This window comes from Lepidochelys kempii, chromosome 11 (assembly GCF_965140265.1).
Source record: "Lepidochelys kempii isolate rLepKem1 chromosome 11, rLepKem1.hap2, whole genome shotgun sequence".
NCBI classification, from domain to species: domain Eukaryota; kingdom Metazoa; phylum Chordata; order Testudines; family Cheloniidae; genus Lepidochelys; species Lepidochelys kempii.
In genome coordinates, this window is record NC_133266.1 from 118,281 (window position 1) to 144,502 (window position 26,222).

The window sequence follows — 26,222 nt, forward strand, 5'->3', positions numbered from 1 at the left end:
TTTACGCTGAACCTAGTACATTGTGGGTGGTACCAGAACAGAATAATTAATAGGGACAGTGCCTATAGTGATAGACACCTTACAAATGTTTAGGCAGGGAGGGAGCTGTCCTTGAGAGTTGGGCCAGGGATGCAACTCCACCATGCAGCAGAAGTATCCAATTCACAGAGACTTCATGGGCATGACAAGCTTCGCAAGTGTTGCTAAAGTATTAAAATCCCAGAGAACACTCAGGTATCTGTCAGTAATATCCATCCAAGATAGGGCATTTTGATCCCCAAATAACATGGGGTTTGCCAGTAATAGCTAGCTGTGAAATGATAGCATTTTGCAGGAAGCAGATAGGAAAGATTAAAATGAATTCAAACTACAGGCAGAGAAATCTCCCTTGTCAGGAAAACCATAAGCAAATCATCTGTTTCTCTGTCATTTAATTCATAGGGAGACAGGGTCGGGCCAGATGGCTACAGGAAAGTAATAGAAGGCAGATATATTAGCCCCAGGTTAAGTAGGTCCCTTTTACCTGGGTAAGGTAACAGGGAAGGTTCCAGAACAATCAGGAACTTTCTGGAGACAATTAAGACAGGCTGATTAGAACACCTGCAGCCAATCAAGAAGCTGCTAGAATCAATTAAGGCAGGCTAATCAGGGCACCTGGGTTTTAAAAAGGAGCTCACTTCAGTTTGTGGTGTGCGTGTGAGGAGCTGGGAGCAAGAGGCACTAGGAGCTGAGAGTGAGAACGCAGACTGTTGGAGGACTGAGGTGTACAAGCATTATCAGACACCAGGAGGAAGGTCCTATGGTGAGGATAAAGAAGGTGCTGGGAGGATGCCATGGGGAAGTAGCCCAGGGAGTTGTAGCTGTCGCACAGCTGTTCCAGGAGGCAGTCTAGACAGCTGCATTCCACAGGGCCCTGGGCTGGAACCTGGAGTAGAGGGCGGGCCCGGGTTCCCCCCAAATCCTCCCAACTCCTGGTCAGACATAGGAGGAGCTGACATGGACTGTGGGTTCAGAAAAACGGCCAAGCTGAGGGCTGCCATGAAGCTCCAAGGCGAGCAAATCCGCCAATAAGCGGAAGACCCACTGTGGTAGAGGAGGAACTTTGTCACAATAGCCACTCTCAAAAGTTTAAGCCTATCTTCATCTGAGGGAAGAGTGACTAGATTCAGAAATATAGGGGTTATTTTTGCCATTAGTTTCTAATATGAACAGAAACGACGGAAGCTTATGATAAGTCAGACACACAGCAAGATGGTGTTAGTCAATATATAGTCAAGAATACATATGTGAATGTTGACTGCACATAGCAGTGAACACTTACAACCGGAAGCACACATATGTGAAGGATATGCACATGTGTACATAAAAAGATCTCTGTTCACACGTGGATGTCCATATATTTGTGCGCACACTGTGTACAGTGTATATGTTGCGCAATGTACAGAATCCATTCAGCCCCTCCCTGGAGAAGGTCTATTACAGAAATATCTGCCAAAAAATTTTGCTCCTTTTAGCATACACTTTTCATCTTAAGTGTCAAATCTGTAAATTCTCCTGCAGAGAACATTGGTGAAGGAGAAATTGTATTGCTGTGCCTTGGATTCCAGAAGGTAAGAAAAAACCTCCTGCAATGTTAAGCCAATTTCCTCTTTTTCCAACAGGACCACATAAAATGTCACTCTAGACATCTAGAAAAACTTGGTTAGAGTGGGAAAGAGATGGGGAGAACTGTGTCCTGACTGAAGACAGATGTGATTGGGCAGTGCCTGAGCGAGGAGCAAAGGGAACACAAGAGTCTGGCATCTTGGTATAGCTACTGCTTGTCATGGCATCACAAATTAAGGCCATGGTGCACTGGAAAAAAGGGTTGCTGACCTTGCGTAACTGTTGTTCTTTCAGGTGTGTTGCTCACGTCCATTCCATGTAGGTGTGTGCATGCCCACGTGAACTGTAGCCAGAGATTCTTCCCTTAGCAGTATCTGTAGGGCTGGCTATGGCGCTTCCTGGAGCCCTACTCTCATGTGTCAGTATGTGGGGTGCCACCGGCCCTGTGCCCTCTCAGTTCCTTCTTGCCATCTATTCCGACAGTGGGGATGGAGGGTGGGTTGTGGAATGGACGTGAGCAACACATCTTGAAGAACAAACAGTTAGGAAAGGTAAGCAACTGTTTTTTCTTCCAGTGCTTGCTCATGTCCATTCCATGTAGGTGACTCACAAGCAGTACCCCTTGGTGGTGGGTTTGGAGTTCACTTTCATGCGGCTTGCAATACTGCTTTGCTGAAGCTGGCGTTGTCCCGGGCTTGCTGAGTGATAGCGTAGTGGAACACAAAGGTGAGAACTGAGTAGCAGCTCTGCAGATATCTTGAATTGGAATCTGTGCAAGGAATGCCGTTGAGGAAGCCTGGTGGAACGAGAAGTGACTACGGCTGGTGGCAACACACCCGCTTGTACATAACAAAACCTAATGCACACGGTTATCCAAGAGGAAATCTCTGGGGGGAAACTAGTAGGTCCTTTGTTCTATCTGCTATAGCCACGAAGAGCTGAGTGGATCTACGAAAGTGTTTGGTCCTTTTGATATAAAAGGCTAAGACCCGCCTAACGTCCAGAGAGTGTAGCCTTCATTCCTTGTTGGACTTGTGAGGTTTCGGGAGGAAACCATGTAAGAATATTTCTTGGTTGCAGTGAAACTGTGACACCACCTTTAGTAGAAACGCTGGGTGAGGACGCAGCTGGATCTTGTCCTTGTAGAATACCATGTATGGAGGTACCGAAGTTAGGGCTCTGATCTCTTGAGGCCAAGGTGACTGCAACCAGAAAGGCAACCTTCCATGAAAGTAGAAGCAAGGAGTAGGATGCCATCAGCTCGAAGAGAGGACCCATGAGTTGCAAGAGGCCTAGATTTAAATCCCACTGAGACACCTGAGGGTACAGCCTCTCCAGGCCCTTCAAGAACCAGATTGTCATTTCATGAGAAAATACTGGATTTACCCTGCACCGGGGGGTGGAAAGCTGAGATGGCTGCTAGGTGCACTTTAATTGATGAAAGGGCTAGGCTTTGCTGTTTAAGGTGGAGCAAGTAATCCAGAATAGACTGAATCGGGGCTCGGAGTGGGAGATTCCTTTCTCTGAAATCCAGCAGGTAAAACACTTCCATTTGGCTAGGTAAGATGCTCTGGTGGAAGGCTTCCTGCTACGCAACAGGATTCGCTGAACCTGCGCCAAACAGGCCCGCTCGTCGGCATTCAGCCACTCAGCAGCCATGCTATTCGATGAAGGGATGTCAGATTGGGGTGCAGAAGGGTGACCTGATTCTGAGAGAGCAAGTCCAGTCGAAGAGACAGGGTCAACAGGGTTGTCACAGACAGGTCCAGGAGAATGCAGAACCAGTGTTGGCCCAGCCATCCCAGAGCTATCATGAGGACCTTTGCTTTGTCTCTCCCTCTTCAGGAGAACATTGTGTACCAGTGGTATCAACGGAAAGAAATATAGGAGCCCTTCTGACGACTGGAGAAGAAAGGCATCAGACAGGGAGCCCTCCTATGACCCTTGGATTGAGCAGAACTCCTGGCACGTCTCGTTCAGCTTGGACGCATAAGGTCTATCTGGGGACACTCCCACCTTTGAAAAATCATATCGGACACTTCTGGGTGAAGGGACCACTTGTGGCGAGACAAGATGGACCTGCTGAGGAGCTCTACTAACGAGTTGTTGACTCCTGGGGGGTGTGAAGCTACTGGGAGGATGTTGTGCTGTACACAAAGATCCCAAAACTGGATAGCCTCAGGGATGATGAGTGAGCTCCACTTTGTTTGTTGATGTAGACCATCCCTGTGGCCTTGTCCATAAGAGTGTGAATCACCTTACCCTGTAGGTATGGAAGGAAAGCCTGGCAGGCTAGACATATGGCCTTGAGCTCTTTGACATTTACGTGCTGGTAACAATCGCTTTCTGACCTGAGGCCTTGTGTACTGAAGCCGCCTAGGTGAGCTCCCCAACCTTGATTGGAGGCATCAAAAATCAGGGTTGCTGAAGGAGGCAGAGTCATGAAGGGAATTCCGTCCAGCATATACCCTGGGTCTGTCCACCAGATGAAGGATGCCAGGACCTGCGATGGGATCGCCACCAGATGATCTCGCCTGTGTCTGATGGGTTTGTAGACTGTCACCAGCCAGGCCTACAGCGGTCGAAGGCAATGTCTCACATGTCTGACCATGTATGTACAGGCTGCCATATGGCCCAATAGTTTGATGCAGACTCAAGCAGTGGTGAGGAAATATGCCCTTACCCGACCAATGAGATATGACATGGTCCAAAAACGGGACTCTGGCAGGAAAGCTCTGACTCGGGTACAGTCCAGGACCACTCTTATAAACTCTATTGACTGCACTGGAACCAGGGCAGATTTCTGATCATTTATGATCAGCCCCAGACCTTGACAAGTGTTTTGTACCAGCTCGAGACTGCATCGGGCCTGTTCCCAGGAGCTGCCTCTGACAAGTAAGTCATTGAGATGGGGTAAATTTGCACCCCTTGACCTCTCTGCATTTTGTGAAGGTCTTTCGCACTGTCGTAAGACTGAAGGGCAGCACCATAACCTGCAAGTGGCACTCACTTACTATGACGTGGAGGAAGTGCCTATGGCCATAGAAAATGGAAATGTGCAAGTAGGTGTCCTTCAAGTCGAGGGCGGCATACCAGTCTCCTGGATCCAAAGAGGGGATGGAGGCTAGGGAGACGCTGCGAAACTTTAACTTCTTGAGATACTTGTTGAGGAGAGAGAGATTGAGAATGGGTGTTAGGCCCCTCTTGGCTTTCGGTATTAGGAAGTACCAGGAATAGAAGTCCTTCCCTCTCATATGCAGAAGAAATTCCTCCACAACCCCCAGCCATAGTAGAGATTCTACCTCCTGGATAGGGAGCTGCTTGTGAGAAGGGTCCCTGAAGAGGGACGGGAAAGGAGGGTGGGGTACAGGAAAACTGAAGGGTGTAACCGGAGTCGATGTTGTTGAGCACTCAATGTTCTCACATGATATGGCACCAATGATGGTAGGAAGCTGGCTAGCAGATCCAAAAACAAAGCACGGGTTGGATCCAGAGATGAATCTGGTGTATTGCCTGCCTCTGCCCACTGGAGAGGCAGGCGGTTGCCTGCTGTTGTTGGGCTAAGGAGGATGGGCCCAACTGGTGATGCTGGAAGCCTCTGTTGTTCCTTCTAAAAGCTCCCTGGCTCAATGACCCCAAGTATCTAGGCTGCGGCGGTGGTGGGTGGGCTTGTCTTCTGGCCACCTGGGGAATATAAAGGCCCAGGGACCATAATGTGGCCCTAGAATCTTTGAGCCCGTGCAGTCTGATATCAGTCTGCTGTAAGAAAAGGGCCTCGCCCACAAAGGGAAGGTCCTGCATGGAGGCCTGGACCTCCTGTGACAGTCCCGAGGACTGGAGCCAGGAGCTACGACTCATGCCGATGCCGGATGCCATTGCCAGCGCTGCCGAGTCTGCAGCATCCCATGCCACTTGGAGACACCCTAGCTACCGTCTTACCCTCCTCAACTACAGCTGTAAATTCCCACTTGGCCTCCTGAGACAGGGAGCCTGCAAACTGTAGCACCTGTTGGTTTGCAATGCACAGCTGTAGGCTAGTGGTAGAATATATTTTTCTGTGGAACAGGTCCAGTTTTTTGCATCCTTGTTCTTAGGGGATCGAACTAAACTGGCCTTGCCTGTCTCATTCATTGGCTGCTGACATGTCCAATGACCCGGGAGTAGGGTGTGTATATGTGTATTTGTAGCCCTGAGCAGGTACAAAGTATTTCTTCTCTGCCTGCTTAGACATAGGGGTCAGAGAAGAAGGGATCTGCCACATCACCTTGGCAGTTTTCAAGACCCCGCTGTGGACAGGTAGGGCCACCTTTGAAGGAGCAGAGGCAGCTAGAATGTCAAGGAGATCGTCCGACTACTACTTAAACTCCTCAATTTTGAGTCCCAAATTGGAGGCTACTTGCTTGAACAGCTCCCGATGGGCTTGGAAATCATCAAGGGGTACACTGGCAGTGCCCACCACTGCATTGTCCAGGGACGAGGAAGAGGATGTGGCAACAGGCTGCACAGGTGGCTCCTCCTCAGGCTCAGGAGCCATTTGCTCTAAGGCAGCTGGGGTCTCCTCTTTGATGCAGTTCTGTTACCGGTTCCTGCTGGGCCCCTGCTCTGGTTTGGGCCTCAGACCCCAACAAGAGTGCCTGGTACGATTGGGCCCTGGGTACCATGGAAAGCCCCCACGGATTCCAGATCTGCCACTGCTGGGGCCACTGGGCACGTGACCATGGGCCCGCAGAGAAATCTGGCCCATAGTCAGGGCACCAATGCTAGTCATGGTAGGAGCCTCAGTCACTCCCTGATCCCAAGTACTCCTCTCTGTCCGACCATGGAGGCGCAGTAGGAACTGGTTGCTGACGGTCTCGAGAGTGTGCTGGAGCCAACAACTAAGCGTGCATGTCTGGAGAAGGCAATCGCCCACGGTGCTGTGAACGAGATCGCGATTGACAATGTCTGGACCTCGAATGGTACTGGGACGTTGACCGGTGCCTCAATGATTAGTGGTACCAGGACGGTGACCAGTGCCAGGGTAGTGACTGGTGCCTTGATGATGAGTGGTACTGGGACGGTGACTAGAGCCACGGTGGTGACCGGTGCCTTGATGATGAGTGGTACCGGGACATTGACCAGTGCCAGAGTAGTGACCGGTGCCTCGATGATGAGTGATACCAGGAAGGTGACCAGTGCCAGGGTGGTGACCGGTGCCTCGATGATGAGTGGTACCGGGACAGTGACCAGTGCCAGGGTAATGATTGGTGCCTTGATGATGAGTGGTGCTGGGACATCAATCGGCACCCAGGATATTGACCAGCGCCAGGACATCGACAAGCATCATGCCAGCAATCTTTGACTCGCAGGCAAACGGCTCCGCAAATGTGGCCGACTTAAAGCAAGGGGTGAGTGGCGACATGGCGACTGGAACTGCGCTGGTGACAGCAGGGATGCTCTCAGCACAGGCTTTCCCATGGAGCGGGCCACTCTGATGGGTCCGCAAGGGCCTTAAATAAGTCTCTGGCTGCAGGTGGCCCGGGAAGCACCATTAGGTCCTTCGCAGCCTGGAAGGCCTCAGGCATCGATGGCACTAAGAAGTGTATAGAGTCCCGATGGCTTCCTGGATTCTGTGGTGAGTCTCTATCAGGGCTGGATATGCTGGGTGGCAAACCCGCACCGGAGGATGGCTTTGGAGGTGGTGAGCGGCCGTGCGCAGGTCTTGGATCAATTGCTTGACTCAACGTTGGAGAGCCGCTCCTAACTGGACACATCTTCTTGTGCTTCCTTCTGGCAGGCGAGGTGGATTGGTGCAGGGACCGACCCGGTGCCAATGATGCGCTCTGCACTGACGCGCACATGCTGGGTGCCAAGTTGGATGGTTCCAACACCAGGCAGTCTCCATTAGAAATGCCTTCAGGTGTATGTCCCTATCCTTTCGGGTACGGGGCCTAAAATTTTTATAAATTTGGTACCTTCCCTTTACTTGTGCCTCACTCAGGCACCTGAGAGAGCTTGTGTGTGGCTCACTAACCAGCATCGGTTTCAAGCAGGTGGCACATGGCTTAAGCCCCAAGGAGTGGGGCATGCCCCGTCCCTGGGACTAAGTCCCCGATAGGACTCTAACTAACTAACGCTCAAACACTAAGCACTTAACACTAAGGAACTATTTACAGTAAATAAAACTCAGAGTCCGAGAAGCTAAGGGCACTTGCAAGAGCAAAGCAGTGTTCCAGCCACCGTCACTGGTGGTAAGAAGGAACTGAGAGGGTGCAGGGCCAGTGGTGCCCCATATACTGGCACATGAGCGTGGGGCTCCAGGGGGCACCAGAGCCGGCCCTATGGATACTGCAAAGGGAAAAATCTTTGGCTACCGTACATGTGGGCACCCACACACCTACATGGAACGGACATGAACAAGCACTCGAAGAACAAACTGTTGCTAACATTCTGCCTGTTTCACTCTGCCAGTCCCTGACCTCTAGCATACATCAGGACAGAGCCTGAGTCTCCTCTTACAAACAAAAGCTTGGCTATTGCCAGCAGGACAGCTGCACTAGTATTAATGAGAAACACAATGCCCATCCTGCCCTCCCTTCCTCATTTCCTTTCCTGACCTACACAATTCACTATATTAATTCAGAGTCTTTTCCTTCCTCTTCCAAACAATCACTAGGGATAAGATTATCCTCCAATTCATTTTGCAGGAAGTATTCCCCCTTCTCCATGCCACCTCCTCCCTTCTGCCCCCCAAACTCCTTCCTGGGTTATATCCCTCCATGCCATGGCCTCCCCTCAACCCTCCCTCCTCCCCACACCACACACACACACACACACACACACAAGTCATGGTTTAGGTCTAACTTGGTGACTCAGCATGAGGTAACACTGCTACCTTCATAGTTAGTGTAACTGGTACAGAGGGTACTCATGGGGCCACTGTTCTCTCTCCAGGGCAACTGATCCCCATCCTGTTCACTTCACTTTCACTCAAAAGACAGAAAATAAATCAAGTCTTCACTAGGAAAAAATGTATGTTTTTAACTTGTGTTAGCCAACGTGAAGCAACCTCCTGGTGAAGACAAGGCAGTTTGTAGGTATAATGTAGGTTAGCAGGTCATGTAAACCCTTAGGCTCCCACTTAGTGTTTACCTCGATTTCCTAATGTGAAAACTGCCTTGTCCAGCCTAGGATTCCACCTTCTGTCCAGCAATGTCAACATTACAAACTTCACCTGGCCTAGCAATGTCGATCAGTGGTGTGAAGAGGTGTGACTGCTGGCGGACACAGTGATGTTCTGATAAAAGACCCTAGCATAGACGCAGTCATGGTAAAACTGCATGCTTATTATTTTCCTCAGGGAGGGTGGAAGGAACTCACACTCCCCACACACTTTCTCTGTCACTTCAAGCTTCTATGCTGATAATGCATCTGACCCCTTAGCTGCATGTTTCCTCGCTCTGACCTATTCGTTCGACCTGCAGCCCTGCTTCAACTCTCCCACTCATCAAAAGGGTAATTTACTTGACTTGGTCTTCACCAAGCACTGCTCTCTCTCTGATCTCTGTTGCTAAATTCCCTCTCTCCAGCCATCACCTAGTCTCTTTCAACATTGCCCCTCAGCCCCCTCCCTCAGATCCTGTCACTTCACCTTTCCACAGCTTCCAGTCCATCACTGCTGAGGACTTCTTGTCCAGTCTCAGCCCTCTTCACCCGGCCCTTTCTTCCATTGAGATAGTTGTTGGGTCTCTCCATTCTTTGCTCTTCTCCACTATTGACCTTTTTGCCCCTTTCCCCATCATACGGTCCACCCTGCCAACCCCCAGCCCTGGATCACCCTGAGCATCCACTTCCTCCACTCCTGCTCTCGTGCCTCAGTGCATCTCTGGTGAAAATTCCGTGACCACATTCCGTGACAACTTCCTCCACTACACATTCGTTCTCTCCTCCTTCAGTTCTGCCATCTTCCTAACTAAACAACTCTGCTTCTTCAATTTAATTGAATATCACACATGCAACCTCAGCCACCTTTTCACATCCTTTGACTCACTCCTCAAACCTTCCAGCCTCCTCCTATATTGCTGGTTTCTCTCAAAAGAAATTGACAAAATATAACAACCTATCCTTCCCACCCCCTTCTGCTTGCCTTCCCTCCTGCCTTCCCCTCCTGCAACTCTCTTTTCCTTCTCACTGGTCACAGATGCAAGAGTTTCTTCTATTGTCTTTTTCTCCAACCCCTCCACTTGCCTCCCATCCCACCTCCCCATCTCCCTCATGTTCACACTCATCCCCTCCCTTACACAGCTCCTTAACTTCTCATTCTCCTCTGGTTCTTTCTTCTTACAATGCAAACATGCTTTAGTCTCCACCATTTAAAAAAAACCCCATCCTTGACCCCATTTGCCTCTCCAGCTACTGCCCCACATAGAGGTTAAGTCCATTAATGGTTATTAGCCAGGATGGGTAAGGAATGGTGTCCGTAGCCTCTGTTTGTCAGAGGGTGGAGATGGATGGTAGGAGAGAGATCACTTGATCATTACCTGTTAGGTTCACTCCCTCTGGGGAACCTGACATTGGCCACTGTCGGCAGACAGAATACTGGGCTGGATGGACCTTTGGTCTGACCCAGTATGGACATTCTTATGTTCCCCATCTCCCTTTCATTTCTAAGCTCACTGAACACAGTCTACAATTGCTGTCTGAAGTTCCTCTGCTCCAGTGTCATTCAAGACCCCCTTCAGTCTGACTTCTGCCCTTGCATGTGACTGAAACAGTTCTCGCCCAAGTTTCTAATGACCTTTTTTCTGTTATCTTTCCCTCCTCATTGAGTAATGGGCCTACCCTGTCCTTGGTCTTCCTCTTGCTTCTAATGTATTTGTAAATATCTTCTCCTTATACTTTATGTCCCTTACTAGTTCAATCTTATTTTGTGCCTTGACCTTTCCAATTTTGACACCACATGCTTGTGGGGTTTTTTTATATTCATCCTTTGTAATTTGATCTAGTTTCCACTTTTTGGATGACCCTTTTTTGAGTTTCAGATCACTGAAGATCTCCTAGTTAAGCCAAGGTGGTCTGTTACCATACTTCCTGTCTTTCATGAGCATTGGGACAGTTTGTTCTTGAGCCCTTAATAATAGCTCTTTAAAAAAACTGCCAACAATTTTTTCCTTAGACTTGTTTCCCACAGGATCTTACCTACCAATTGTCTGAGTTTGCTAAAGTCTGCCTTCTTGAAGTCCATTTTCTTTATTCTGATGTTTTCCTTCCTACCCTTCCTTAGAATCATGAACTCTCCCATATCATGATCGGTTTCACCCAAGCTGCCTTCCACCTTCAAATTCTCAACCAGTTCCTCCCTATTTGTCACAATCAAATCTAGAACAGCCTCTCCCCTCGTCACTTTCTCCACCTTCTGTAATAAAACGTTGTCTCCAATGCATTCCAAAAACTTGCTGGATAATCTGTGCCCTGCTGTGTTATTTTCTCAACAGATGTCTGGGAAGTTGAAGTACCCCATCACCACCAAATCTTGTGCTTTGAATGATTTTGTTGGTTTTTTAAAAAAAAACAAAAACCCACCTCTCATCCACCTCTTCTTCCTGGTTAGGTGGTCTATAGTAGATCATCCTTTTATCTTTACCCAGAGGCTTTCAACAGGTCTGCCTCCCACTTTTTTCTCAAGCTCAGTGCAAGTGTATACATCTTTGATATACAAGGCAACACCTCCTCCCTTTTCCCCCTGCCTGCCCTTCTTGAATAAGCTGTTCCCTTCTATACCTCCATAAATCAAACTCTAATAAACGTTCAAGCAGCATTTTTCTTCCTTTGCCTATCTGTACATTTTGATCATCATCTATGGAAACATTTTTTCATTAGTGTTTGTGCTTATGGTGAAATCGACAATTACCAACATTTACTGATAAAAATCGAATCTCTCCAACCACTGCTCAAAGCAACTAATCTAATGACCTACCACCCTCTGTCTAACCTCCTGAGCAAGATAAATTAGAAGACCTTTAGGTGCATCTAGACACTATCAAAATCCTGGATTTTTTTCTATTCAAGCTTCAGACCAGGACACCGAAGCAAAACACAGCTGGTGGCACTGTTTGAAGATCTTGTGCTTCAATGGGAAAGGACCATACGGCTATGCTGCTACTGCTAGATCCCCCTGGAGTATTTGATACCCTCCACCAGGAAATGCTGTTGTCCTGACTTAAAGTAGTATCAGGATTTAGTGGGAATATGCAGAGGTGGCTCCAATCTTTCCACTCAGACTATATCCAGAGCCATGTTATTGATAACCCTCTTCTCCAATCAGATCCCTCACAGGTGGAGTTCCACAGGGAACCACCCTCTCCACCATTCTATTCCACTTCTTTGAGGAGCTGCTAGGAAGACAGACAGACAAAGATAATTATTATTGGCAACAACCCATGGACAGCACCCAGCTCTCTCTCCTTTACATCTAATGCAAACAGCACTATTTCCAGCCCTCTCAGTGCCTGGAAGACATCAGCACCAAGATAAGACAGAAAAGCTAAGATTCACCAAAACAGAAGCAAACCTCTGTCAGAGTTGGAGGCTCAGCATATGGATAGATTTCCCTGAAAAATATTGATAACTAAATTGATTCCAGCACCAGCAGCTAAGCTCCTGTAGCAGGAGATTAATGCAAACCTGAAGAGCCAGCTGCCCCTCCCCCCCACATTTTTAATGTACACCAAAGCAGCACCTCACTAACCCAACTCAAAATCCTTGAGTTGACTCTGTACATAGTGACATGATCACAGTGGGCAGGAGTTAGACTGGACATGAGAAGGGAGCAAAGTATTGTTTTGCAGGTCCACCCAAAAATCCAAAGCTCGTTCTGCTTGGGTCATTTAAAACTAGACTTGACAAAGCAATAGTAAACATACAGTAGGGAACAGTCCTGTCCAATGGGAGAAAGAAAAGTGCTGTTGGGTCTCATCTAATCTATCTCCAGATATATAATACAGGAAGCATTTGAGACATTACAGGTCAGCAGCATAGCCCAGTCAGTGACCTTCACTGGTACGACTATTCAGTGCCATTCATTTACCTCCACCTGCTGTTTATTGGAGTGCTCCTCTGTATATCACCTTTCAATTAAACTCTCTTGCATCAGGAATTACTTCCCTCCCCTCCCCCAATGGACCCTTTTCTACACTGAGGTAATACCTTGTTTTTACCCAGCTGCCACTCTTTCCTGGTGCTGTCACATGTCTGTAGGAAACGTGCACACACAGCCTTGGTGTTTTCTGAGACACTCAGATTCTTCATGAGCATCTTGTACCTGAGAACCAAACACAATCTCTTGACATAAAAGTACGTACAATATTATCCTCTCCATTTCTAACATGCTTCAAAACCTTCCTCTTCCCATTCATCCTTCCCCAGGGTTGTCTTATCTGCCCATCTGGGAACTGCTCTTTTTCATGTTCTTTATCCAACTGCAGTTGGACTAACCTCCAGTTTAGAAACTTCCACCTCCGACTTGCAGCTGTCCCCATAATATGGTTGACATAGAGACAACACAAAAGCCATCCAAAATTTGGGAACAGTACCAGTGACAAAAATTATAGAGAAAAGGAATATACCACCACCCACCTCCATGTTACCCATTACCTGCTGAGGAAATCCGGGAAGAGACACCGTATGGGGAAGCCTGCTCTTCGAATTTTCACTGTCTCCAGCATCCCAGAGTACCGGAGCTGGTTTAGAACTACATCCGGGTTAAAGAGGTTTGGTGCCTAAAAGACCAAGATCAGAAACAAACCAAGAGAAAGAGAGACATCTGAGCAAGCAGTAATACCAGACTTAACCCTTTGCTTGCTGGCATGGTGTCTGCTTATCTGAACGTTGTAAGGGGCACACAGACACATATCCACAGCTCCCTAGAAAGTTAACCCTGCATGTTAAGGGCCCCAGCTGAAAGATGGGTCAGTTTGACACAAATGGCAGACAGCTGCCACAAAGATACTCAGCACTGGAACAGAGGCAGGAGGGAACTGGGTGCACACATATCAACAGCAAACTGCAACATCTTCCATAGCTCAGAGTCTAGCAGGGAAGTGGGCAATGAACTGTGCTGAGCCACAGCCCCCTTCACTCCCACTGCAGTCCATTCATGCAGAAAATTACACTGTTCTCAACTGAGGGATCAGATGCAGCTGGGGGAACAGCAAGAGAGAAGGCACCTGGCTTTCTGCTCATCAAATGTAACAGTAGTTTCCAGCAGCCCAGAAGCAAAACTGCAGGCATGCCTGCTGCCTTCACAACTTAACTGGATGAGTGAGAATCCAAATGAGAGCCCAATGTGTCCCTGAAAGAATGGAGCTAAAAGGCAGGAAGGAGCTTCTATACTGGGGCAGGAGCTTGCAGCGGGCCCTGCTCCTAAAGAGAGAATACTAAATACAGAATACTATAGGATACTGACTGATGGACATCAAAACACAGAGATTCTGCCCTTCTCTGAGTTCTCCATCTAGTCTGGTCAAGATTCCTCCTTGCTGCCACTTTTCTGAGTGTCAAGGTGAAACTCCCTCTAAAGGAAACTTGCTTCTTTACAGAGAGCTAATCTGAAGCATCTTCACTCCTGCCCTGGTAATGGAACGAAGCTTTATCCTCCTCTCTGTTTCAGAAAAGAGGGGGGGGACTTTTCCTGCAAAAAGGCCCTCTTTGGAAAAGGCCCATTTCGACAGGTTTGTCTCCTTCTCTCCCCCTCCAACCCCCACTTCCTATGAGGGGCTCCAGACCTGGAGATACTGGTCTGTTCTCTCGCTACCCACATCTCTAAGCCCTGGTCTACACTATGAGTTTAGGTCGGATTTAGCAGCGTTAGATCGGTTTAGCCCTGCACCCGTCCACACTACGAAGCTATTTTTTCTGACTTTAAGGGCTCTTAAAACCGGTTTCTGTACTCCTCCGCGACGAGTGGATTAGCGCTGAAATTGACCTTGCTGGGTCCAATTTGGGGTAGTGGGGATGCAATTCGATGGTATTGGCCTCCAGGAGCTATCCCAGAGTGCTCCGATTGTGACCGCTCTGGACAGCACTCTCAACTCAGATGCACTGGCCAGGTAGACAGGAAGAGCTCCAGCACGGACCGAAAGGGAGGTACTGGATCTGATCGCTGTAGGGGAGATGAATCTGTGCTATCAGAACGCCGTTCGAAAAGATGAAATGCCAAAATATTTGAAAAAATCTCCAAGGGCATGAAGGACAGAGGCTATAACCGGGACCCACAGTAGTGCCGCATGAAATTTAAGGAGCTCAGGCAAGCCTACCAAAGAACCAGAGAGGCAAATGGCTGCTCTGGGTCAGAGCCCCCGACATGCCACTTCTGTGATGAGCTGCATGCCATTCTAGGGGGTGCCCCTATAACTACCCCAGCCCTGTGAGTGGACTCCATCAATGGACTCTCATGCAACAGCGATGCAGATTTTGGGGATGAGGAAGATGATGATGAGGAGGAGGTTGAAGCACAGCAAGCAAGCGAAGAAATCGTTTTCCCCGAAAGCCGGAACTGTTTTTCACCCTGGATCTAGTACCCTCCCAACCCACCAAAGGTGGGCTCCTGGACCTAGAAGGCGGAGAAGGGACCTCTGGTGAGTGTACCTTTGTAAATATAATACACGGTTTAAAATTAAGCGTGTTTAATGATTAATTTTCCCTGAAGACTTTGGATGCATTTGCGGCCAGTACAGCTACTGGAAAAGTCTGTTAACTTGTATGGGGATGGAGCAGAAATCCTCCAGGGACATCTCAATGAAGCTCTCCTGGATGTACTCCCAAAGCTTTTGCAAAAGGTTTCTGGGGAGGGCAGCCTTATTCCGTCCTCCATGGTAGGACACTTTACCATGGCAGGCCAGCAGCACGTAGTCTGGAATCATTGCATAACAAAGCATGGCAGCGAATGGTCCCGGTGTTTGCTGGCATTCAAGCAACATCCGTTCTTTATCTCTCTGTGTTAGCCTCAGGAGAGTGATATCATTCATGGTCACCTGGTTGAAATAGGGGAATTTTATTAAGGGGACATTCAGATGTGGCCATTCCTGCTGGGCTGTTTGCCTGTGGCTGAACAGAAATCATCCCTGCTGTTAGCCACGCGGTGGGGAGAGGGGTGAAGCGATCATCCCAGAGAATTAGGGGGGGGGTAGTTGGGTTTGTGCTGCACGTTAACCCAAAAACCGCAGCCCCTCCTTTTAAATGGCCAACCCATTTTGAAGAGCCAACCCAACGGGTGCTTGGTATGTGAAATGAGGGCGCTATTGTTTGAAACCATTCCCACACGTTAGGAAGGTTAAAGAAGCCAAAAGACTGTGGCTTACCATGGATGCCTGTAAGTCAAATTCTGTTGCCCACCGGCCCTGCGTGTGTGATCTCTCACACCATACTGGCAGGCCCTTGATATAAGAGGCAAAATGCGACCTTGTAAAGAAAGCACACATGCTATGCAATGTTAACAGCTTGGTTCACCGTGAAAGTCTACCCACTGTTCTCTAAATGTCTCTTTTTAAAGACTAATCTCCCTTTTTTCCCTCCCGCAACTGCAAATGTTTCATCGCTCCACATATCATCTCCGTCCCAGAGGCTATCAAAGATTAGAAGCTGAAAAAAAAGCACTTTTGCAATGAAATATTCTCTGAACTCATGCAGTCCTCCCATGCTGAAAGAGCCCAGCACAATGCGTGGAGGGAGACAATATCAGAGTCCAGGAAAGCACAAAATGAACGTGAGGACAGGAGGGGTGAGTGAGAGCCCAGCACAATGCATGGAGGGAGACAATATCAGAGTCCAGGAAAGCACAAAATGAACGTGAGGACAGGAGGGGTGGCGTCAGCGTGATGAGAGGAGGCAGGATGCAATGCTGAGGCTACTGGAGGATCAAACTAATATGCTCTGACATATGGCTGAGGTGCGGGAAAGGCACAGATCACCGCTGCAGCCCCTGTGTAACCAACCATCCTCCTCACCAAGTTCCATAGCCTCCTCACCCAGACACCCAAGAATGCGGTGCTGTGGGCCTCCGGGCACCCAACTACTCCACCCCAGAGGACTGCCCAAGCCACAGAAAGCTGGCATTCAACAAGTTTTGAAGTGCAGTGTGGCCTTGTCCTTCCATCCTCCCCCACCCCTCCTGGGCTACCTTGGCAGTTATCCCCCCATTTGTGTGACGAATTAATAAAGAATGCATGAATTTGAAACAATTTATTGCCTCTGCAAGCGGTGATCAAAGGGGGGAGGGGAGGGCGGTTGGCTTATAGGGAAGTAGAGTGAACCAAGGGGGTAGGTTTTAATCATAGAATATCAGGGTTGGAAGGGACCCCAGAAGGTCATCTAGTCCAACCCCCTGCTCAAAGCAGGACCAATTCCCAGTTAAATCATCCCAGCCAGGGCTTTGTCAAGCCTGACCTTAAAAACCTCTAAGAAAGGAGATTCTACCACCTCCCTAGGTAACGCATTCCAGTGTCTCACCACCCTCTTAGTGAAAAAGTTTTTCCTAATATCCAATCTAAACCTCCCCCACTGCAACTTGAGACCATTACTCCTCGTTCTGTCATCTGCTACCATTGAGAACAGTCTAGAGCCATCCTCTTTGGACCCCCCTTTCAGGTAGTTGAAAGCAGCTATCAAATCCCCCCTCATTCTTCTCTTCTGCAGGCTAAACAATCCCAGCTCCCTCAGCCTCTCCTCATAAGTCATGTGTTCCAGACCCCTAATCATTTTTGTTGCCCTTCGCTGGACTCTCTCCAATTTATCCACATCCTTCTTGTAGTGTGGGGCCCAGTGTAGCGGTGCATTGGATTCTTCCATCCTAAGTGCAGGACCCTGCACTTATCCTTATTGAACCTCATCAGATTTCTTTTGGCCCAATCCTCCAATTTGTCTAGGTCCCTCTGTATCCTATCCCTCCCCTCCAGCGTATCTACCACTCCTCCCAGTTTAGTATCATCCGCAAATTTGATGAGAGTGCAATCCACACCATCCTCCAGATCATTTATGAAGATATTGAACAAAACCGGCCCCAGGAGAAACAAACAGAACTTTCAAACTGTAGCCTGGCCAGTCATGAAACTGGTTTTCAGAGCTTCTCTGATGCACAGCATGTCCTGCTGTGCTCTTCTAACCACCCTGGTGTCTGGCTGCGCGTAATCAGCAGCCAGACAATTTGCCTCAACCTCCCACCCCGCCATAAATATCTCCACCTTACTCTCACAGATATTGTGGAGCACACAGCAAGCAGTAATAACGATGGGAATATTGGTTTTGCTGAGGTCTAACCGAGGCAGTAAACTGCGCCAGCACACTTTTAAACATCCAAATACACATTCTACCACCATTCTGCACTTGCTCAGCCTATAGTTGAACAGTTCCTGACTACTGTCCAGGGTGCCTGTGTATGGCTTCATGAGCCATGGAATTAAGGGATAGGCTGGGTCCCCAAGGATAACTATAGGCATTTCAACATCCCCAACGGTTATTTTCTGGTCTGGAAAGTAAGTCCTTTGCTGCAGCCGTTCCCACAGACCACAGTTCCTGAAGATGCGAGGATCATGTACCTTTCCTGGCCATCCCACATTGAGGTTGGTGAAATGTCCCTTGTGATCCACCAGTGCTTGCAGCACCATTGAAAAGTACCCCTTTTGGTTTATGTACTGGCTGCCTTGGTGATCTGGTCCCAAAATAGGGATATGCGTTCCGTCTACCGCCCCACCACAGTTAGGGAATCCCATTGCAGCAAAGCCATCCACTATGACCTGCACAGCTCCCAGAGTCACTACCCTTGATAGCAGCAGATCAGTGATCGCATTGGCTACCTGGATCACAGCAGCCCCCACAGTAGATTTGCCCACTCCAAATTGATTCCCGACTGACCGGTAGCTGTCTGGCGTTGCAAGTTTCCAGAGGGCTATCGCCACTCACTTATGAACTGTGAGGGCTGCTATCATCTTGGTATTCTGGCGCTTCAGGGCAGGGGAAAGCCAGCCACAAAGTTCATTGAAAGTGCCCTTACGCATGCAAAAGTTTCGCAGCCATTGGGAATCGTCCCAGACTATGCAGTCCCATCAGTCTGTGCTTGTTTCCCGGGCCCAGAATCGGTGTTCCACGGCATGAGCCTGCCCCATTGCCCACAGGATGGCCAAACCGCCAGGACCCATACTTTGAGAGAAATCTGTGTCCATGTCCCCATCACTCTCCTCACCGGGCTGCTGCTGCCTACTCACCTGCTTTTGCAGGTTCTGGTTCTGCATATAGTGCTGGATAACGTGCATGGTGTTTAGAGTGGTCACAACTGCCGTGGTGATCTGAGCGGGCTCCATGCTTCCCATGGTATGGTGTGAGCAGGAGAGCAGAGTGGCAGCAGAAGCAGCGGGTGGATGATGCTGCTGACAGCAATATGGCGCCCGCACAGAAAAAGGCACGAAACAATTGTTGGCCGTTGCTTTCACAGAGGGCTGGCAGCAGACGGTATAGTACGACTGCTAGCCGTCATCATCTCCTGCGTGCTCATGGTGCTGCTGGCTGGGAGAGCAGCCTGAGGCAGAATGGCCCCCTCAAGGATTGAACTTACAACCCTGGGTTTAGCAGGCTAATGCTCAAACCACTGAACTATCCCTCTGCCAATATTCCAGGCAGGACTGAATCTCCATTAGACAAAACTTAAAGAAGAGCATGACCTGAGTCACTCCTATTTATGTCCACGCGCCCCTGACAGACCTCACCGAGGTCTGCCTGGAGCACCCATGTCCACCCAGGCACAATGACCGACCTCACCGAGGCTGGCTAAGAGCACCCAGGAGACGACGAGGACAGATACCAGTCGTACTGCACAGTCTGCTGCCACAACCTGCTGCTGTGTAGCAATGCAGTCCCACATCTGCCAGCACCCAGGAGACATACGGTGACTGTGAGCTGAGCAGGCTCCATGCTTGCCGTGGTATGGCATCTCCATGGGTAACCCAGGAAAAAAAGGGCAGAGGGAGGGAGGGATGGGGGGCCTAACAACATGTACCCAGAACCACCCGCGCCAATGGTTTTTGCCCCATCAGGCATTGGGATCTCAACCCAGAATTCCAATGGGCAGCAGAGACTGCTGGAACTGTGGGATAGCTACCCACAGTGCAATGGTCCGGAAGTCGACGCTAGCCTCAGTGCTGTGGACGCACTCCGCCGACTTAATGGTCTTAAGTGGGGACACACACAATCGACTGTATAAAATAGCTTTCTAAAAAATCGACTTCTGTAAATTCGACCTAATTTCACAGTGTAGACATACCCTAAGAGACAGGGAATCAAGACTGATGGATTTTCTGAGTCCAGGAAATGAGAAAGAGACACAGACATCATTGCAATGTGAAATCAAATCTAGCTGGTACCATGGAGCATGGCCACAGTGCAACGTGCTGCAGAGAAGTCCCTGTGCAGGGGTGCTGCTGTACAAGTCACAGGTGAATGAGAAGTTTATTGGCCCAGCTTGCGAGGCCTTTGATTTTGAGATAGATAACAAAACCAGAAGTGGGAAATGGGGACACAAAGAACCCTTGACACTTGTTTAGCAGAGCCACAACTTCAAGCACCTCTGCAATTATCTATAGATCAGAGAAATGGCAGATGACACAAATTAACACCTTCCAGCATAACAAAACCCCATTTCATCTCTGCCCATCCTCCCACTTTTAATATGCTGACACCTAGAATGACTTCTCTCCCAGACAGAGAGAAGAGAGATAACGGTGGGGGAGGGGAGCGACAATGGGAACCCTGGTCTGGAAGTGGGAGAAATAGAAGGCACACAGAACCCTTGACAGGGGGAGAAATCAGGGATCATACAAATCTCTGGCAAGAGGAGAGAATGGGGGACCCTGGAATGGAAGAAAGGGGTAGCAGGGACATACAGAAAACCTGGCATGATGGCAAAATGGAGGACCTTGGTATGGGAGGCAATGGGAGTGCACACACAGCTCCTGGCATAAGGGTGACAATGTGGGAAACCAAGAACACACTAGAGTCCCTCGCATGAGGGAAGGGATGGGAGAGGGAGGAAATGGAATATACAAGGAGCCCCTGATGTGTGCAATGCACTTGGCCTACGGAAGCTATGAAAAAAGAAAAGGAGTACTTGTGGCACCTTAGAGACTAACCAATTTATTTGAGCATAAGCTTTCGTGAGCTACAGCTCCGATGCATCCGATGAAGTGAGCTGTAGCTCACGAAAGCTCATGCTCAAATAAATTGGTTAGTCTCTAAGGTGCCACAAGTACCCCTTTTCTTTTTGCGAACACAGACTAACGCGGCTGTTACTCTGGAAGCTATGAAGTGTGCAACCCCCTAGTCTACTACACATACCCAAAATCCCAGAGCAGATTCCCACTCCCAAAACAAACAGGAATCACTTGCCCCCTTTGTCCCACTGCAGGTGATGCACAGGGTCCTGCTTCTGAGCTGTGTCAGCACAAAGAACGGGGGGAACAATTCTTACATGCCATGCGTATTTGTTTTTTCACATAATGCAAAGGCTGGGATGCATTTTTCTTCAGTTTAAAAAAAACTCACAAGAGAGGGGCAAGAGGCAGAGTTTCTCTCCCCATTTCCTCATCCTGGGCTCAGAAGGATGTCCCTCCTCCCTCCCCCCAAGGGTGGGACTCACCTTTTCCGTGTTTGGTTTGATGCAGCGAATGAAGAATGGATTGGAAGTGCTGAGTGTGGCCATCAGGGAATGGAGAGAGTCCTGAAAACACCAAGACAAAACTAGAAAAGCAGTCATTCCAGCAGGGACTGGGGGTCTATGGGCTCCTGTCTGAGTACAGGGGACTCCTAAGCAGCCCCCTATTCCTAAACTCTCTCCTTTACTCCACCTTCTCTTCCTCCATGCTTCTCCTTGTCAGTTTAATAAATAGTCAGTTTAATAAAAAATTTAAAAATCACACGTCACTGAAAAATGTTTACCTGCTGTTATTGACTAACCTTGCAAGGCCTTGCACTCAACAGCATTTTTCTGTCTGTAATGTGGTAACTTTTCAACATTTCAACCAATTGATTCCAAAATTTCAGGAAATGTTTTAGGCACCAATTAACAGAACCCTACTGATTTTGGTGAAAATTGGAAAAACCAAAAGTGGGAAATGAGGGAAACACAGAGCACGCAGAAGCAGCAGCTTCAATCAGCAAGGTAACTAGAGAGCAAAGAACCAGTTGGTGGTGGCCATTAACATTTTCCAGCACAATACCCCCATTTTATAATGACCAGTCCTCCCAATACAGTTTAAAACACTGGCACCCTAAAAGAGAAGGAAAAGAAGAAAGGAGGAGGGGGATGAGGTTGCACACAGAACCTCTGGTGGGAGGGGAAAAACTGTTACTGACCTTCCGTAACCATTGTTCTTCAAGATTGGTTGCACACGTCCATTCCAACGTAGGTGTGTGCACACCCTGAGCACAGTCACTGGAATTTTTCCCCTAGAGGTATCTGTGGGGTTGGCTCTGGTGCCCTCAGGTACTGTGTGCTCACAGTGCCAATATAAAGGGCACTGCTGACCCTGCCCCCCCCCCAGTTCTTTCTTTTCGGCTAACTCCGACAGGGAGGGTCTTGGAATGGACATGTGCAACACATCTCAAAGAACAACAGTTATGGAAGGTTAGTAATAGTTTTTTCTTCTTCGAATTCTTAAACATGTCTACTCCTATGTAGGTGATTCCTAAGCAGTTATATAGGAGGAGGGCTTGGAGTTCATAGACATGCTGACTGCAAAACCGCTCAGCCAAAGATGGCATCGTCCCTGGCCTGTTGGGTGATGGCATAGTGTGCTGAGAACATGTGTGCTAATGACCAGGTGACTGCAATGGAACTGTGAAACCACTTTCAGGAGGAAAACAGGGTGCGGACACAACTGCACCTTACTCTTAAAGAAAATCATATACGGGGGCTCCAACGTGAGGGCACAAATCTCCAAAATTCTTCTAGCCAAAGGGATGGCCACTAAAAAGGCCACCTTCCGGGAAGATGAGTTAACGAATACATTGCCAGCAGCTTGAATGGGACCCATAAGCTTTGATAAGATGAGGTGTAGCTCCCAGGGAGGAATGGAATCTCTAACATGGGGGTATATCTTCTCTAGGCCTTTAGGGAAAAAGATAACCATCTCATGATGGAAGATGGACTGACTGTCGATGGGGGATGGGAGGCCAACATCACTGCAACGTCAGCCTTGATGAAAGGAACAGCCAAGCCTTGCTGTTTCAGAAACAACAGGTATTCCAATATAACCTGCAATGAAGAACTCGAGGGTTGAATTCCACGCTGGGAAGATGGGAGAAATGCTTCCATTTTGCAAAGTAAGTAGCTTTGATAGAGGACTTCCTACTACCTAGGAGGACCTGATGAACCTGTTCTGAGCAAGCAAGCTCTTCATGATTCAGCCACGAAGCTTGCAGGCTGTCAGATAAAGAGAGCTGAGGGTCAGATGGAGCAACCAACTGAGGCCCCGAGAGATCAGGTCAGGATATAAATGAGGCGGGAGCGGGGCCTCTACTGAGAGGCCTAATAGGGTGGTGAACCAATGTTGCCTGGGCCAGGCCGGGGCTATGAGAATGACCCAGTCCCAGTCCCGCTTGATCTTGATCAGAACCTTGTGCACTAGTGGGATAGGAGAAAAGGTGTAATGCAGGTGATCTATCCACAGTAGCAGAAAAGGGTCCATGAGACACCCTGAGCTCTGGCTTTGCAGGGAGCAGAACTGGTGGCATATCCTGTTGATTTGGGTAGCAAACAGATTTATCTGAGGAGTCCCCCACCATTGGAAAATGTGATACTCGGCCGAAGAGACCGCTTGTGGTGAGTGGAGAAAGACTTGCTGAGGCGATCTGCCAGCTGGTTCTGTGCTCCCGGGTGCTGAAAAGCCTTGAGGTGGATTGAATGCACTATGCAGAATTCCCACACATAGCTTGCTTCCCAGCACAGCAGGGAAGAACATGCCCCACCCTGCCTATTGATGTAAAAATGGCTGTTGTGTTGTCCATGAGAACCCATATGTCCTGGTTTGCAGTGTGAGGCAGGAACGCCTGGCAGGCTAAGATGACTGCCCTGAGCTCTCTGACGTTGATATGAAGAGAGCGCTCTTCTAGAGACCAGAGGCCTTAAGTCCCGAGGGGCCCTAAACGGGCTCCGCAGCCTAGTGCCGACGCGTCCGAAACTGGCGACGTTGAAGTGTGGGGCCGCGAAAAGGGTATTCCTGCATGAACCGTGCAAGGATCCAGCCACCAATCCAGGGAAGAGAGGACTCAAAAAGGTATGGTGAGAATTGAGTCCAGATGGTGACTGGTAGGTGAGTACACCGTGGCCAGCCATCCCTGAAGAGGTCTGAGGTGCAGCCTTGCATGTTGCACAACGTAAGTGCATGATGCCATGTGGCCCTCTCCAGCAGCTCTACACTGCTGTAACCAAGTGGGTCTTGAGGGAACTTATTGGGACCATGGTCGCCTGAAACTGGTCTCCCAGGAGGAAGACTCTGGCCTGAGTGGAGTTGAGTACCGCTTTGATGAACTCTGTTCTCTGCACTGGGACAAGGGTAGGATTTATTGTGTTTATTAGTAGACCTAAGGCCTGGAAAGTTGACTGGATGAGGAGGATGCTGGATTCCATCTGAGCCCTGGACTTTCCTTTGACTAGTCAGTCGTTGAGATATGGGTAGACATGCATTGCTCGTCTCCTCAGGCAGGCTGCCACCACTGCCATGCATTTGGGGGACAACTTCCTGGTGTAAGGGCTGGAGGAACCAACTAGGGGCCGTGCTCCTCTTGACCTGCTGCACACAGACAGGGAAGAATTAGTAGGGGAAGTAGAAGTGGGTGGCAGCCTGGGCAGCAGTGACCATGAGATGGTCGAGTTCAGGATCCTGACAAAATAAAGGAAGGAGAGCAGCAGAATATGGACCCTGGACTTCAGAAAAGCAGATTTTGACTCCCTCAAGGAACTGATGGGCAGGATCCCTTGGGAGGCTAACATGATGGGGAAATGAGTCCAGGAGAACTGGCTGTATTTTAAAGAAGACTTATTGGGCGCAGGAACAAACCATCCCGATGTGGAGAAAGAATAGCAAATATGGCAGGCGACCAGCTTGGCTTAACGAGAAATCTTTGCTGAGCTTAAACACAAAAAGGAAGCTTACAAGAAGTGGAAACTTAAGACAGATGACTAGGGAGGAGTATAAAAATATTGCTCGAGCATGCAGGGGTGTATAATCAGGAAAGCCAAAGCACAAACGGAGTTGCAGCTAGTAAGGGATGTGAAGGGTAATAAGAAGGGTTTCTACAAGTATGTTAGCAACAAGAAGGAGGTCCGGGAAAGTGTGGGACCATTACTGATTGGTGACAGATGATGTGGAAAAAGCTGAAGTTCTCAATGCTTTTTTTGCCTCTCTCTTCACAGACAAGGTCAGCTCCCAGACTGCTGCACTGGGCAGCACCATATGGGAAGGAGGTGAACAGCCAGGTTCTTGAAGCGGCGCAGGTCTAGAACAGGAACACCGGAAGCTCCCTAGAAGTGGGGGAGCCATTGGTGCTCAAATCATGGCCCTGCCCTTGCTCTGCCTCTTCCCCCAGAGGCCCCGTGCCCCTGTTTGCTCCTCTCTGCCCCCTCCTCCCATTGCTCACCCTTAAGGTAGGGAAAATGGGAGTAGAACCCCTTTCCTCTCAAGTTTTGCAGAACCTCTTCCATGGCTCCCATCCGAAGGAGGGATTGGACTTATTGGACCAAGAGTCGCTTGTAAGAAGGGTCCCTGAAGAGGAAAGGGGAGTAGAAACAAACTGGAGACTAGTGTATCCCACTTCCACTGTGCACAGCACTCAGCGGTCCAAGGTGATACAGACCCAGGCACTGATGAAGTTGGACAGACGGTCCGAAAACAGAGGAGCAACTGCATCTGATATAAGGGGGACTGGGACGGGGACCTTGAGCATCTCGTCAAAAGGAGAGCTTCAAGCTCCCGAGTGCCTGGGAGCAGCATGTGTCAGTCCCAAGGCAGAAGCTGGCAAAGGCAAAGTACTGGGCAGACTGCTGGGGCCTGTCATGATTCCTAGAAGCCCCTGGGGTATATAACTGTAGGGACTTCATGGTTGTCCTGGAATCCTTAAGCCCATGGAGCTTAGCACTGATCTTCTCTGAGAAAGACCGGAAGACTGTAACCAAGAGCGCCTGTGCATGGTTACCACAAAGGCCATGGATCTGGCCACAGAATCAGCCACATCAAGGGCCGCTATGGTTTTCCCTGCATCAACCAGCAAGGAGACGTCCTATCTGGTTTCTTGAGGGAGAAGATCTTTAAACTTGTGCATGACATCCCACATATTAAAACATAGCAACCCAGCAATGCCTGCTGGTTTGCCATCCTAAGTTGCAACCCTCCAGTAGAGTAGTCCAACTTTTTGGAGTCTTTTGCCTTAGACGTTGCCCCCAATTGCCCTTGGCAATCTCTTTTGTTAGTGGCCAATGCTACCAGGGATCCTGGAGGGGGATGCGAGTATAAGAATTTGTAACCTTGGGCTGGCACATAATACTTCTTCTCCATATGCTTTAACATAGGGTGAAGGGAAACAGGGGTCTGCCAAAGAAC

General features: G+C 49.0%; 1 protein-coding gene across 1 annotated transcript in view; it reads right to left on the reverse strand.

The window, feature by feature from the left end:
* LOC140895349 (unconventional myosin-X-like) overlaps positions 1 to 26,222 on the reverse strand; it is a 275,404-nt gene that overhangs the window by 97,048 nt on the left and 152,134 nt on the right. Inside the window, exons 19-21 of the mRNA XM_073304794.1 lie at positions 21,263 to 21,343; positions 13,237 to 13,361; positions 12,790 to 12,904 (exon numbers count right to left, since the gene is read on the reverse strand). Of these exons, the coding sequence (XP_073160895.1) occupies positions 12,790 to 12,904; positions 13,237 to 13,361; positions 21,263 to 21,343 (321 nt within the window). The remainder of the gene's footprint in view (positions 1 to 12,789; positions 12,905 to 13,236; positions 13,362 to 21,262; positions 21,344 to 26,222) is intronic.